General features: G+C 50.5%; 1 protein-coding gene across 2 annotated transcripts in view; it reads right to left on the minus strand.

The window, feature by feature from the left end:
* LOC140385316 (regulator of G-protein signaling 22-like) overlaps positions 1-14581 on the minus strand; it is a 689200-nt gene that overhangs the window by 405494 nt on the left and 269125 nt on the right. For both annotated transcript variants that reach the window (XM_072467373.1, XM_072467374.1), the window contains exon 8: positions 1509-2220. In XM_072467373.1, the coding sequence (XP_072323474.1) occupies positions 1509-2220 (712 nt within the window). The remainder of the gene's footprint in view (positions 1-1508; positions 2221-14581) is intronic.

Raw genomic sequence — 14581 nt, forward strand, 5'->3', positions numbered from 1 at the left:
GCCTTTTGAATGCTGTTAATGTATCTGCTTCCACAATCTCCCCTACCAACGCATTCCAGGCACTCACCACCCTCCGTGTAAAAAACCTGCCTCTTCTAAACTTTGCCCCACGGACCTTTAACCTATGCACCTAATGACAGACCTCTCCACCCTGAAAAAAAAAAAAGAGTGCCTGCCCATCCACGCCCCTCAATCTTGTACACCTCTATCAGGTCACCCCTCAACCTCCGCTGTTCTAATGATGCTGTCACTGTCCAATTTTTCAGTATTGGGTTGCCAAAAGTTTATTCTTCTTTCACCTCCACATAGTCCTTTGATCTCCACCTGGTCCTCTGTGGTCTGCCCAGGGTGGATATTAAGCGAGTTGCAATTGCATGGGGATATGAAGGAATATGAAAGCTGGGTGGAGTGAATGGGTTGACATTTACTCATGTTGTAAAAGGCGCCTAAGCGGGGAACGTGCGACAAGGAACTCCCCAGTGTAGCGAGAGTTCGGGATGCCGTTTTTAAATGTCAGCCCAATCTCAGAGGCCCTCAAAATGATCTCCAACCTCACCCCCCTCCCAGCCCAAATGTACTATGGCAGGGGTTTACATCGTTGCATCTCGCGAGATCGCGTTGAATCTCGGCAGGCGTGATGAGCCGGGTAGATTCTGGGAGCTGGGTCATCCGGCTTTCTCAGCTATGCTACACTGCGCTGAGCTGGTTTTCAGGAGCAGTTTGCCCATTGGGTCGCAACCATTTGGTTATCATCGATGGTATGGGGGGCCATGTGGCTGTGGGGAGCGAAGGGATGTGAGGGGTGAGGGTTCGAGGGCCAAACAACTTCTGAGATAATTGAGACAAAGTCCCAAAGAAACAAGTGGGCCTTCTCACCAGTCAACATTGGCACTCCCCCCCATTTTAGGCTGCATGCACTCTGCTTCCAGGACCAGGCCTAACTCCATCCCACACCCGCCTACCCTCTGTCCTATATTGCCTGGACTGAAACGTTTGCATATTCGGGGCAGCACGGTAGCACAGTGGCTAGCACTGTGGCTTCACAGCTCCAGGGTCCCAGGTTCAATTCCCCGCTGGGTCACTGTCTGTGCGGAGTCTGCACGTTCTCCCCGTGTTTGCATGGGTTTCCTCCGGGTGCTCCGGTTTCCTCCCACAGTCCAAAGACGTGCAGGTTAGGTGGATTGGCCATGATAAATTCCCCTCAGTGACCAAAAAGGATAGGAGGGGTTATTGGGTTACGGGGATAGGGTGGAAGTAAGGGCTGCACCAACCCACCAAGTGGGTTGGTGCAGACTCGATGGGCCGAAGGGCCTCCTTCTGCGTTGTATGTTCTATGTACATCATGCTACCTTTTATCAGGGCAGATCCAGCGGAACATTTTCCAATTCGAGTTAACCGTCTCCCTAACCAAAATCCAGCCTTTTGTGCTCATTTATGGAAGCAGTTACAATGTCTGTCCCTATGTTCAAAAATCTTACATCCTAGTTTGCAAAATAAACCTGACTAACCTTTGCTTCTTTTTGTCATCCTCGATAACTTTCAATCTTTCAATATCCATCCACAGCCACCAGTATTTCTCACCAGCTGTTCCCTTTAGAAACTTCTTAAACTTTTCGATGCCCTTACTGTTTTTGAAATCATATTTGTGACGTGGTGTACTGTAGCAAAACTCTCTGGTATCATCTTCCTCATTGGAAGAATCGGATTCCAAACCTTCCTCACCCACATTTTCTGATAAAGTCCTTATATTATCACTCACTTTAAACGATCTATGTCTATCCAGCTGAGCAGTTTTTGAAGTGGTAGACCTTGGTACGATGGGAGTGTCAATCTTTGAATTAATGTCCAAGTGAGGTTTTGATTCATCAGGTGCAGAAGGGAGATTGGTATCTGTATTTTGTTTTCTTTTATCAACTGTGCTAACTTTCTCTTCAGAGGTTGTTGTTCCATCATCAGTTTCGACTTGCTCTCTGTCCTTTCCTTGTTCTGTTTCAATCTCTGACTTGATTTCGAGAAAGATTGTTCCTGGTGCCTGCAAAGGGTACTCAGGGACAAATTCAAATAATTCATTATCGACAACCTTTGGTTTGGAGTGACCGATGGTGCACAGCTCATTATTGTCAAAATATTGTCTGCTAGATTGCCCTCTGGTAGTTTTCAATCTAACTGGCAGCTTTCCAGCTTCAACTCTCATCATAATGTCATTCAAGAGCGAAATACCTAGAACAATTCAATTTTAAGAAATGTAATTCCTTGTACAGGAAGAGGGCAAAGATTCATAGCAAAGTTACAGTATATGACTAGTTGAGAAACATGTGGTGCAATATTTCAACTAACTTGCTTCATGCCTTCATACTTTTCACACACGCATTGGTTTGAAGAGGGAACAGGATGTTTCAACAATGCATTACTAGTAATTAATTCAGGCAATTAATATTTGCAAGTTTTTAGCCTGTGCACTAAGAGCATGGCAAAGTAAACGGGGCAAATAAATCAATCAATTTGTCATCAAATTGCAGGAGGCATGTCCAGCTTATTAACAGTGTAACAATATTTCTAAAACAGATGAAACAAAATAGGGCAGCATGTGAACAAAACATTTATTTTGCTAGATTAAAAAATGAAGATACAAATTTTACTTTATCTTTAGAGTCACAGAATCATACAGCACATAAAAGGGCCTTCGTTCATTACGTCTGGGCCAGTCAAAAACAACCACCTAGTCATTCTAATCCCATTTTCCAGCACTTGGCCCCTAGTCTTGTATGCTCATGGATCGCATGTGCACATCTAAATACATCTTAAATGTTATGAGGGTCTCTGTCTCCATCACCCTTTCAGGGAGCGAATTCCAAACTCCCACACCCTCTTGGTAAAAAAGTTTTACCTCACATCCCCTCTAAACCTCCTGCCCCTTACCTTAAATCTATGCTCCCTGGTCATTGACTCCTCGATCATGGGGAAAGATTTATTCCTGTCTACTCTATCTATGCCCCTCAATGTTATGCATCTCAATCATGCCCCCCCCCCACCCCGTCAGTCTCCTCTGCTCCAAAGAAACAATCTAAGTCTATCCAAACTCTCTTCATAATTAAAAAGTATCCAGCCCAGGCAACATCCTGGTAAATCTCCACTGCACCCATAAAACCATAAGACATAGGAGCATAATTAGGCAACTCAACCCATCAAGGCTGCTCCGCCATTCAATCATGGCTTTTGATATTTTTCTCATCCCCATTCTCCTGCCTTCTTCCCAAAACGGCAGCACGGTAGCATTGTGGATAGCACAATTGCTTCACAGCTCCAGGGTCCCAGGTTCGATTCCGGCTTGGGTCACTGTCTGTGAGGAGTCTGCACATCCTCCCCGTGAGCGCGGGTTTCCTCCGGGTGCTCCGGTTTCCTCCCACAGTCCAAAGATGTGCAGGTTAGGTGGATTGGCCATGCTAAATTGCCCTTAGTGTCCAAAATTGCCCATAGTGTTGGGTGGGGTTGCTGGGTTATTGAGATAGGGTGGAGGTGTGGACCTTGGGTAGGTTGCTCTTTCTAAGAGCCGGTGCAGACTCGATGGGCCGAATGGCTTCCTTCTGCACTGTAAATTCTATGAAATCTATGAAAACCCCTGATCCCCTTATTAATCAAGACCCTATCTATCTCTGTCGTAAAGACACTCAGTGATTTGGCTTCCACAGATTCACCACCCTCTGGCTGAAGAAATGCCTTCTCATCTCGGTTTTAAAGGGTTGTCCCTTTAGTTTGAGATTGTTTCCCTTGCTTCTAGTTTCCTGTGCTATCACATCCCTCCGGTAATGTGGATTCCAAAACTGCACAGTGTTCTAGCTGTGACCAAATCAACATTTTATACAATTGCAACATAGCCTCCCTGCTCTTAAACACTATGTCTCAGCTAATAAAGACAAGTATACCATATGCCCTCTTATCAACCTGCTCGGTTACCTGAAGGGACCGGTGCACATGTACAACTTCTGATCCTCTGTGGTTCCCAGGGTCTTGCCATTTACCATGTATTCCTTTGCTTTGTTTGTCCTTATCCGATTGAATTTCATTTGCCACTGATCAGCCCATCTGACGAGCCTGTCTATATATGCCTGTAATCGAAGGCTATCCTCCTCACTAGTCACCAACCCACCAATTTTCGTATCATAGAATATAGAACAGTACAGCACAGTACAGGCCCTTCAGCCCACAATGTTGTGCTGACCATTTATCCTTATCCAAGATCAACATAACCTACACCCCTTCAATTTACTGCTGTTCATGTGCCTGTCCAAGAGTGGCCCAAATGTCCCTCATGACTTTGACTCCACCATTTCTGCTGGCAGCGCATTCCACACACCCACCACCTTCTGTGTAAACATAGAACGATACAGCGCAGTACAGGCCCTTCGGCCCACGATGTTGCACCGAAACAAAAGCCATCTAACCTACACTATGCCATTATCATCCATATGTTTATCCAATAAGCTTTTAAATGCCCTCAATGTTGGCGAGTTCACGACTGTAGCAGGTAGGGCATTCCACGGCCTCACTACTCTTTGCGTAAAGAACCTACCTCTGACCTCTGTCCTATATCTATTACCCCTCAGTTTAAAGCTATGTCCCCTCGTGCCAGCCATTTCCATCCGCGGGAGAAGGCTCGCACTGTCCACCCTATCGAACCCCCTGATCATTTTGTATGCTTCTATTAAGTCTCCTCTTAACCACCTTCTCTCCAACGAAAACAACCTCAAGTCCATCAGCCTTTCCTCATCAGATTTTCCCTCCATACCAGGCAACATCCTGGTAAATCTCCTCTGCACCCGCTCCAAAGCCTCCACGTCCTTCCTATAATGCGGTGACCAGAACTGTACGCAATACTCCATATGCGGCCGTACCAGAGTTCTGTACAGCTGCAACATGACCTCCTGACTCCGGAACTCAATCCCTCTACCAATAAAGGCCAACGCTCCATAGGCCTTTTTCACAACCCTATCAACCTGGGTGGCAACTTTCAGGGATCTATGTACATGGACACCTAGATCCCACTGCTCATCCACACTTCCAAGAACTTTACCATTAGCCAAATATTCCGCATTCCTGTTATTCCTTCCAAAGTGAATCACCACACACTTCTCTACATTAAACTCCATTTGCCACATCTCAGCCCAGCTCTGCAGCTTATCTATATCCCTCTGTAACCTGCTACATCCTTCCACATTATCGACAACACCACCGACTTTAGTATCGTCTGCAAATTTACTCACCCACCCTTCTGCGCCTTCCTCTAGGTCATTGATAAAAATGACAAACAGCAACGGCCCCAGAACAGATCCTTGTGGTACTCCACTTGTAACTGAACTCCATTCTGAACATTTCCCATCAACCCTCTGTCTTCTTTCAGCGAGCCAATTTCTGATCCACATCTCTAAATCTCCCTCAATCCCCAGCCTCCGTATTTTCTGCAATAGCCTACCATGGGGAACCTTATCAAACGCTTTACTGAAATCCATATACACTACATCAACTGCTCTACCCTCGCCTTGTTCTGGGTCCGTTGCTGTTTGTCATTTTTATCAATGACCTAGAGGAAGGCGCAGAAGGGTGGGCGAGTAAATTTGCAGACGATACTGAAGTCGGTGGTGTTGTCGATAGTGTGGAAGGATGTAGCAGGTTACAGAGGGATATAGATAAGCTGCAGAGCTGGGCTGAGAGGTGGCAAATGGAGTTTAATGTAGAGAAGTGTGAGGTGATTCACTTTGGAAGGAATAACAGGAATGCGGAATATTTGGCTAATGGTAAAGTTCTTGAATGTGTGGATGAGCAGAGGGATCTAGGTGTCCATGTACATAGATCCCTGAAAGTTGCCACCCAGGTTGATAGGGTTGTGAAGAAGGCCTATGGAGTGTTGGCCTTTATTGGTAGAGGGATTGAGTTCCGGAGTCGGGAGGTCATGTTGCAGCTGTACAGAACTCTGGTACGGCCGCATTTGGAGTATTGCGTACAGTTCTGGTCACCGCATTATAGGAAGGACGTGGAGGCTTTGGAGCGGGTGCAGAGGAGATTTACCAGGATGTTGCCTGGTATGGAGGGAAAATCTTATGAGGAAAGGCTGATGGACTTGAGGTTGTTTTCGTTGGAGAGAAGAAGGTTAAGAGGTGAATTAATAGAGGCATACAAAATGATCAGGGGGTTGGATAGGGTGGACAGTGAGAGCCTTCTCCCGCGGATGGATATGGCTGGCACGAGGGGACATAACTTTAAACTGAGGGTAATATAGGACAGAGGTCAGAGGTAGGTTCTTTACGCAAATAGTGAGGCCGTGGAATGCCTTACCTGCTACAGTAGTGAACTCGCCAACATTGAGGGCATTTAAAAGTTTATTGGATAAACATATGGATGATAGTGGCATAGTGTAGGTTAGATGGCTTTTGTTTCGGTGCAACATCGTGGGCCGAAGGGCCTGTACTGCGCTGTATTGTTCTATGTTCTATGTTCTATGTCTACCTGTTCAGTCACCTTCTCAAAGAACTCGATAAGGTTTGTGAGGCATGACCTACCCTTCACAAAGCCATGCTGACTATCCCTGATCATATTATTCCTATCTAGATGATTATAAATCTTGTCTCTTATAATCCCCTCCAAGACTTTACCCACTACAGACGCGAGGCTCACCGGTCTATAGTTGCCGGGGTTGTCTCTGCTCCACTTTTTGAACAAAGGGACCACATTTGCTATCCTCCAGTCCTCTGGCACTATTCCTGTAGCCAATGATGACATAAAAATCAAAGCCAAAGGTCCAGCAATCTCTTCCCTGGCCTCCCAGAGAATCCTAGAATAAATCCCATCAGGACCCGGGGACTTATCTATTTTCAGCCTGTCCAAAATTGCCAACACCTCTTCCCTACGTACCTCAATGCCATCTATTCTATTAGCCTGGGTCTCAGCATTCTCCTCCACAACATTATCTTTTTCCTGAGTGAATACTGATGAAAAATATTCATTTAGTATCTCGCCTATCTCTTCAGACTCCACACACAACTTCCCATCCCTGTCCTTGACTGGTCCTACTCTTTCCCTAGTCATTCGCTTATTCCTGACATACCTATAGAAAGCTTTTGGGTTTTCCTTGATCCTACCTGCCAAATACTTCTCATGTCCCCTCCTTGCTCGTCTTGGCTCTCTCTTTAGATCCTTCCTCGCTACCTTGTAACTATCCATCGCCCCAACTGAAACTTCACACCTCATCTTCACATAGGCCTCCTTCTTCCTCTTAACAAGAGATTCCACTTCTTTGGTAAACCACGGTTCCCTCGCTCGACGCCTTCCTCCCTGCCTGACCGGTACATACTTATCAAGAACACGCAGTAGCTGATCCTTGAACAAGCTCCACTTATCCAGTGTGCCCAACACTTGCAGCCTACTTCTCCACCTTATCCCCCCCAAGTCACGTCTAATGGCATCAGAATTGCCCTTCCCCCAGCTATAACTCTTGCCCTGCGGTGTATACTTATTCCTTTCCATCATTAACGTAAACGTCACCGAATTGTGGTCACTGTCCCCAAAGTGCTCTCCTACCTCCAAATCCAACACCTGGCCTGGTTCATTACCCAAAACCAAATCCAACGTGGCCTCGCCTCTGGTTGGCCTGTCAACATGTGTGTGAAACCCTCCTGCACACACTGTACAAAAAACGACCCATCTAATATACTCGAACTATATCTTTTCCAGTCAATATTTGGAAAGTTAAAGTCTCCCATAATAACTACCCTGTTACTTTCGCTCTTATCCAGGATCATCCGCGCCATCCTTTCCTCTACATCCCTAGAACTATCTGGAGGCCGCTGGAAGACTCCCAACAGGGTGACCTCTCCTTTCATGTTTCTAACCTCAGCCCATACTACCTCGGAAGATGAGTCCCCATCTAGCATCCTCTCCGCCACCGTAATACTGCTCTTGACTAGCAGCGCCACACCTCCCCCTCTTTTGCCTCCTTCTCTGAGCTTACTAAAACACCTAAATCCCGGAACCTGCAACATCCATTTCTGTCCCTACTCTATCCATGTCTCCGAAATGGCCACAACATCGAAGTACCAACCCATGCTGCCAGTTCCCATACCTTATTTCGTATACTCCTGGCATTGAAGTAGACACACTTCAAACCACCTACCTGAACACTGGCCCCCTCCTGCGACGTCAAATCTGTGCTCCTGACCTCTATACTCTCATTCTCCCTTACCCTAAATCTACAATCCAGGTTCCCATGCCCCTGCTGCATTAGTTTAAACCCCCCCCCCCCCCAAGAGCACTAACAAATCTCCCCCCCAGGATATTTGTGCCCCTCAGGTTCAGATGTAGACCATCCTGTCTGTAGAGGTCCCACCTTCCCCAGAAAGAGCCCCAGTTATCCAGAAATCTGAATCCCTCCTGCCTGCACCATCCCTGTAGCCACGTGTTTAATTGCTCTCTCTCCCTATTCCTCATCTCACTATCACGTGGCACGGGCAACAACCCAGAGATAACAACTCTGTTTGTTCTAGTTCTGAGCTTCCATCCTAGCTCCCTGAAAGCCTGCCTGACATCCTTGTCCCCTTTCCTACCTATGTCGTTAGTGCCAATGTGGACCACGACTTGGGGCTGCTCCCCCTCCCCCCTAAGGACCCGGAAAACACGATCCGAGACATCACGTACCCTTGCACCTGGGAGGCAACATACCAAACGTGAGTCTCTCACGCTCCCACAAAATCTCCTATCTGTGCCCCTGACTATCGAGTCCCCAATTACTAATGCTCTGCTCCTCTCCCCCTTCCCTTCTGAGCAACAGGGACAGACTCCGTGCCAGAGGCCCGTACCCCATGGCTTACCCCTGGTAAGTCGTCCCCCCCACAAGTATCCAAAGCGGTATACTTGTTTCTCAGGGGAACGACCGCAGGGGATCCCTGCACTGACTGCTTCTTCCCAGTCCCTCTTACAGTTACCCATCTATCTCCAATCTTTGGTGTCACAGCTGCTATCTGTGACCCCCTCTGCCTCCCAAATGATCCGAAGTTCTTCCAACTCCAGCTCCAGTTCCCTAACTCGGTCTTGGAGGAGCTGGAGATGGCAGCACTTCCTGCAGGTAAAATCAGCAGGGACACTAACAGCATCCCTCACCTCAAACATCCTGTAGGAGGAACATTGCACTCCCTTCCTTGCCATCCCTCTAACTTTCTACCAAGATCTGGCAAAGAACTAAATTAAATTTAAAAAAAAAATAATAATAATAATAAAATATGGTACTTACCTCACACCAATGGGTTTTATTATTAGGTTAGAGGAGGAGGGCGGGTGGGAGACACTACACGTGTAGTGTCTCGGGTTTCCTCTCCACCAGAATTTATTGGTGAGGGTCTTCCCAGAGGTCCGCGGGTCGAACTTCCTGTTCCCGTCTTAAACACTAAAATTTTTTTAAAAACAGCAAAGAGGGACCGAAAACGGGACCAGGTAAGCGTTTACCGCTGAAATTGACTAGCCTGCTCCTGTCAAGGTCTCCCAGAAATCACTAACGCACCGCTCCCGCTGAAATCGACTGGCCAGCTCCTGCAAAGACAAGTGTTTTTAAAGGAGAAACTTACCTCCCAGCAATCACTTGTGCACTGCTCCCGCTGAAATTGACTAACCTGCTCCGCTCCCGCTGAAATCGACTGGCCTGCTCCTGCAAAGACAAGTGCTTTTAAAGGAGAAACTTACCTCCCAGCAATCACTTGCGCACTGCTCCCGCTGAAATTGACTAACCTGCTCCGCTCCCGCTGAAATCGACTGGCCTGCTCCTGCAAAGACAAGTGTTTGTAAAGGAGAAACGTACCTCCCAGCAATCACTTGCGCACTGCTCCCGCTGAAATTGACTAACCTGCTCCGCTCCCGCTGAAATCGACTGGCCTGCTCCTGCAAAGACAAGTGTTTTTAAAGGAGAAACTTACCTCCCAGCAATCACTTGCGCACTGCTCCCGCTGAAATTGACTAACCTGCTCCGCTCCCGCTGAAATCGACAGGTCTTTACCCAGGAGTATTATAAAACTTACGGAATTGTGATCGCTATTCCCAAAGTAATCACCGACTGAAACTTCAACCACCTGGCCGGGATCATTCCCCAATACCAGGTAGGTCCAGTATGACCCCTTCCCGAGTTGGACTATTTACATACTGCTCTAAAAAACTCTCCTGGATGCTCCTTACAAATTCTGCTCCATCTACACCTCCAACACTACATGTGTCCCATTCAAACCTGGGGAAGTTAAAATCTCCCATCACGACCACCCTATTGCTCCTACATTTTTCTATAATCTGTCGACATATTTGTACCTCTACTTCACGCTCGCTTTTGGGAGGCCTGTAGTAAAGTCCCAACAATGTGACTGCACCCTTCCTATTTCTTAGCTCTTTCCATATTGCCTCAGTGCTCGAATCCTTCATCAATCCCTCCTTAATCATAGCTGTGCTATCATCTCTGACCAGTAATGCAACTCCTCCACCCCTTCTTTTTTTTTTTTTTAATTTTTTTAATTCTCCATTTTCACATTTTCTCCCACATTTACATCCATCAACAATAAACAATAATCAGCAAGATATGTCAGTCCCCATAATAACAACGATCCCATCTACCCACCAACCCCCAAACCTCAACCCGCATGTTTACATAAACAAATGACAAAAGGGAATCAGGGATTACCCGTAGTCACCCTTAATCTTACACAGCCCCCACCCCCCCACCCCGACCCCAGGTCTCCAGCTCCTCCCGTCCACTGCCTCTTGTAAAACTCCTCCCCCCACCCTTGGTTCCTTCCCCTCCCCCCCCCCCCCCCCCCTCTCAACTTTCCACCCCGGCTAGACCACTCAGACCCTGTTCTGCCAGGCTCCAATGGCCGCAGCCCCTCCCTCCACCTCACTCCCGTTCACTGGCCGGCACAAACCGGCCAGCGAGGAGGCCCCCGCCCGGGTCCCTTTCCCACTTGCCCGGCCCCAGGAAAGCCCAAAGATCCCCTTTTAGCCCACAAGCCCCGCATATCCACCTACACCCCAAAGAACTCTCATTTTGAGTGAAAGTCCCGTCCCTTCCCTTGTCCAAATATGTACCACCTTGGCTCCTTTAATCTCTACACCCGCGCGCAGTGATACAAAAAAGAAGAACATACAGTCATGAGGTTATGTCGGCACATGGCCATTCCTCAATTTGTCAGTTCTGCCACAGTTCTTCTGCTTTCGCAAACTCCTCCGCTGCTTCCGCCGTTCCAAAATAAAAGTCCCTGAGCTTGTAAGTCACCCTCAGCTGCGCTGGATATACAATGCCGCACCGCACCTTGCTAATGTACAGTGCCCTCTTCACCCGGCCTCCTTGCCAGCTCCACCGTAAAGTCCTGGTATACACGTATACCAGCTCCAGCCCACTGCACCACCCGCTTCTGCTTGGCCCAGCTCAGGACCTTCTCCTTCACCCTGTACCGACGGAAGCACAGAGTCACTGCCCTTGGCGGCTCACTCGCCTTTGGTACAGGCCTCCACGACCGATGAGCCCGATCCAGTTCATATCGGGAGGGGTCCTCCCCTCCCCCAATAGTTTTGCCAGCATCGCGGCAAAATACTCAGTCGGCAAGAAGCTCAGGGGGAGCGGCCCCAGACCGACGTCGGATACGCGGGCCATGTCATTGACGTGGCGCGTGTCGCTTAACTTGCGCGAGTGGCGCACACTGCCGATGCTCGCAAGATGGCCTTCACCCGCCGTGCTGCCCCGAGGTTTAGGGAGCACGATCTCAACACGCTCCTGGACACGGTGGAGGGGAGGAGGGCGGTCATGTACCTCGGACCGGGCCACAGCACCACACGCAGCACCATCTGGCGTATGTGGAGGGAGGTGGGCGAGGCTGTGAGCACCGTGGGGCATGCACCAAGGACCGGCGAACAGTGCCGCAAAAAGCTGCACGACCTAACAAAGGCAGCCTGGGTGAGTACCCAGCAACGTGCCCCTAGCACCCCCCCCCCCCCCCCCCCACCACCACCACCCCAGGAGGACGGCACAATCTCCTCCCTGACCCACAGAGGCTGCAACCACCCATGCTAGCCGCATTGGCCAGGTGCCCTGTGCTCCTATGCCATCATATACCCAACAGCTGTACTGCATGCGTCGGTCCGCCCAACACGGATGTTTGATCCGCTGGCTCCCAGGGACAGAGACCAAGCGGGGAGGTCAGCCGTCACAGAAGCCCTGCCACTGACAGAGACTCAGGACACGGACACCCGGGACTCTGACACACAGAGGATGGACACCCAAAGGACGGACACACCAGACACTAACACACAGATGGGGGCAACACAGGGACCATCAGGCCAAGGGTCGCGCAGAAGACCCCGTACTTTGGTTCCAATGACGACATGGACTTTTCGTCACTGCTGTCTGCCACACCCTCCACCATTGCAGAGACTCTTATCTCGGTTGGGCAATTTAGTGATGAGGCTTCTGGGACACTGGTTCGCACCACACAAACGTACTAGTACGGCAGGTGGAGGGAGGAGCAGCCGAGGAATCGGATAGTCGGAGGGCAGATCGGCCTCAGCAACCATCTGCCACCCAGACGGGTCCCGGGTTCCTGGAATTACCACAGCCACCCAGAGACCCGATGCAGTCAGACACCCAATGACTAGACAACGGGATGACGGCCGGCTTCCAGCAGCTGCAGACGCAGGTGGAGGAGTCCATCCGCATTCAGGAGCAGGGAGTGGTGCCGGTCATGGCTGCCATCCAGGCCGACAACGCACGGGTGGCGCCCACGGCAGAGGTAATGGGGGCAATGGTGTCGGACGTGGGTCAGGTTGCGGCATCCGTGGCCCAGGACAGGGCTGCCCTCTCACAGGCAGCCATGTGCCAGAGCCAGCTGGAGTTTGCAGCGGCGCTCTGCAGTGTGGCCAAGTCTCAGCAGGCTGTCGCTGAGAGCATCGTTGCCATTGCCCAGGTGCTGGATGGCGTCACACAGCCTAGAGGGAGGTGGCGCAGTCCCAGACAAGGATGGCCCATTCCCTGAGCTTCATCGCTGCTAACGTTCAGACTCTGGTCGATACCATAGCATGCCTCCAGGACTGGTGCCTCGGGGCTTGTCTCCGCTCGCCTCCCCATCCCATGGAGAGGCCCGGAGGCCATGAGGGGAGGAGGAGGTGCTAGGGCTCGTGGCGGTGACTCCTGCAGGTGAGGTCCCGGGATCTCGAACTCCCGTCGTTCCGTCCCTGGTGCATCTAGTGGGCAGCGGGCAGAACAGGGTGGCACCACGCCATCCAGGACGATGAGGAGCAACCTGGCCCATCCAGGCAGGGCCGCCCCAAGAAACGAGCGCCAACGGGAACGCAGGTCGCAGGGCAGGAGTCTCAGCAGTCCACCTCCACTCCTGCTGTACCATCTGAGGAACCACAAAGACGGAGTGGGAGGGCCCGGAAGGCCAGGAAGTTAGACACCTAGTAAGTTGGCACGGGTGCAGGGCACAGCTTAGTTATACAGGCTAGGGCACGTGTCTATAACCTTTCTAATTAAACTCACTGTTACACCAATGCAAGCTGCCTCTGTGCTGTGTCCGATGCTTGCGGGGTCGGGTAGGGGACTGAGTGCCACTGTGGTCGAGGGGTGATGGAACGCTGAGCCCCGGTGGGTGAAATGAGCGCCCCACCCCCGGACGTCCACGCCAGCCCACCCCCAGCGATTCATCAGGGCCAGGTGATGGAGTGTCCAGCACGCATACAGGGACCACCGAGGTGGAGGGTGCAACTGTGATCACGAGTCAGACATTGTCTAACGATTTGGAGCTCATCGCAGAGCGGGTTGTCATCATCCTCCATCGCATGGACCACACTCGCTTCCACAAACAACCATGTCATGCTACAGGTGGATGTGTAATGGAGCGGTGGGGTGCATGCGGTGGCAGCTAAAGGTGGTGGGGGAGGTGCATCTCATGGATGTTGTGGGAGGTGGGGGGTGTTGAGGTGGTGCAGTACAGTGGTGTCAGTGCCCCTACTCAGCGAATCCCACCCGACGAGTTGGTGAAATGGACGGTGATCAACGCGTCCTGTACCCGCTGGCCCTGCCGGTGGCGTTGTGCAGCCTCCTGTCCATGTCCAGTCCAGATGTCCCGTCCATTGGCCCGCCTCCCCATCCTCCTCATTGGAGAGGCATGCACCTCTGCCTCCCTCTCCTCCAGCACATATTGTGGAAGGCGCAGCAGACCACAACGAGGCGGCCAACCCTCTCCGACGGGTACTGGAGGGCGCCTCCAGAGCGGTCCAGGCACCTGAAGCATCTCTCGACCACACCCCTGGTCGCACGATGGGCATACTTGGAGCAGGTCTCCGCATCGGTCTGTGGCATCCGTATAGGCGTCATCAGTCACAACCGCATCGGGTAACTCCTGCCGCCTAGCAACCAGCCCCGCAACGGCTGGGGGGGGGGGGGGGTCCCACGAACATGTCAGTGTAATAATTGCGCAAGGATAAATGAATCATGCACACTGCCCGGATACCGGGCGCAGACATAAGAACATAAGAACTAGGAGCAGGAGTAGGCCATCTGGCCCCT

Source organism: Scyliorhinus torazame, chromosome 11 (genome assembly GCF_047496885.1).
Source record: "Scyliorhinus torazame isolate Kashiwa2021f chromosome 11, sScyTor2.1, whole genome shotgun sequence".
NCBI classification, from domain to species: Eukaryota; Metazoa; Chordata; class Chondrichthyes; order Carcharhiniformes; family Scyliorhinidae; genus Scyliorhinus; species Scyliorhinus torazame.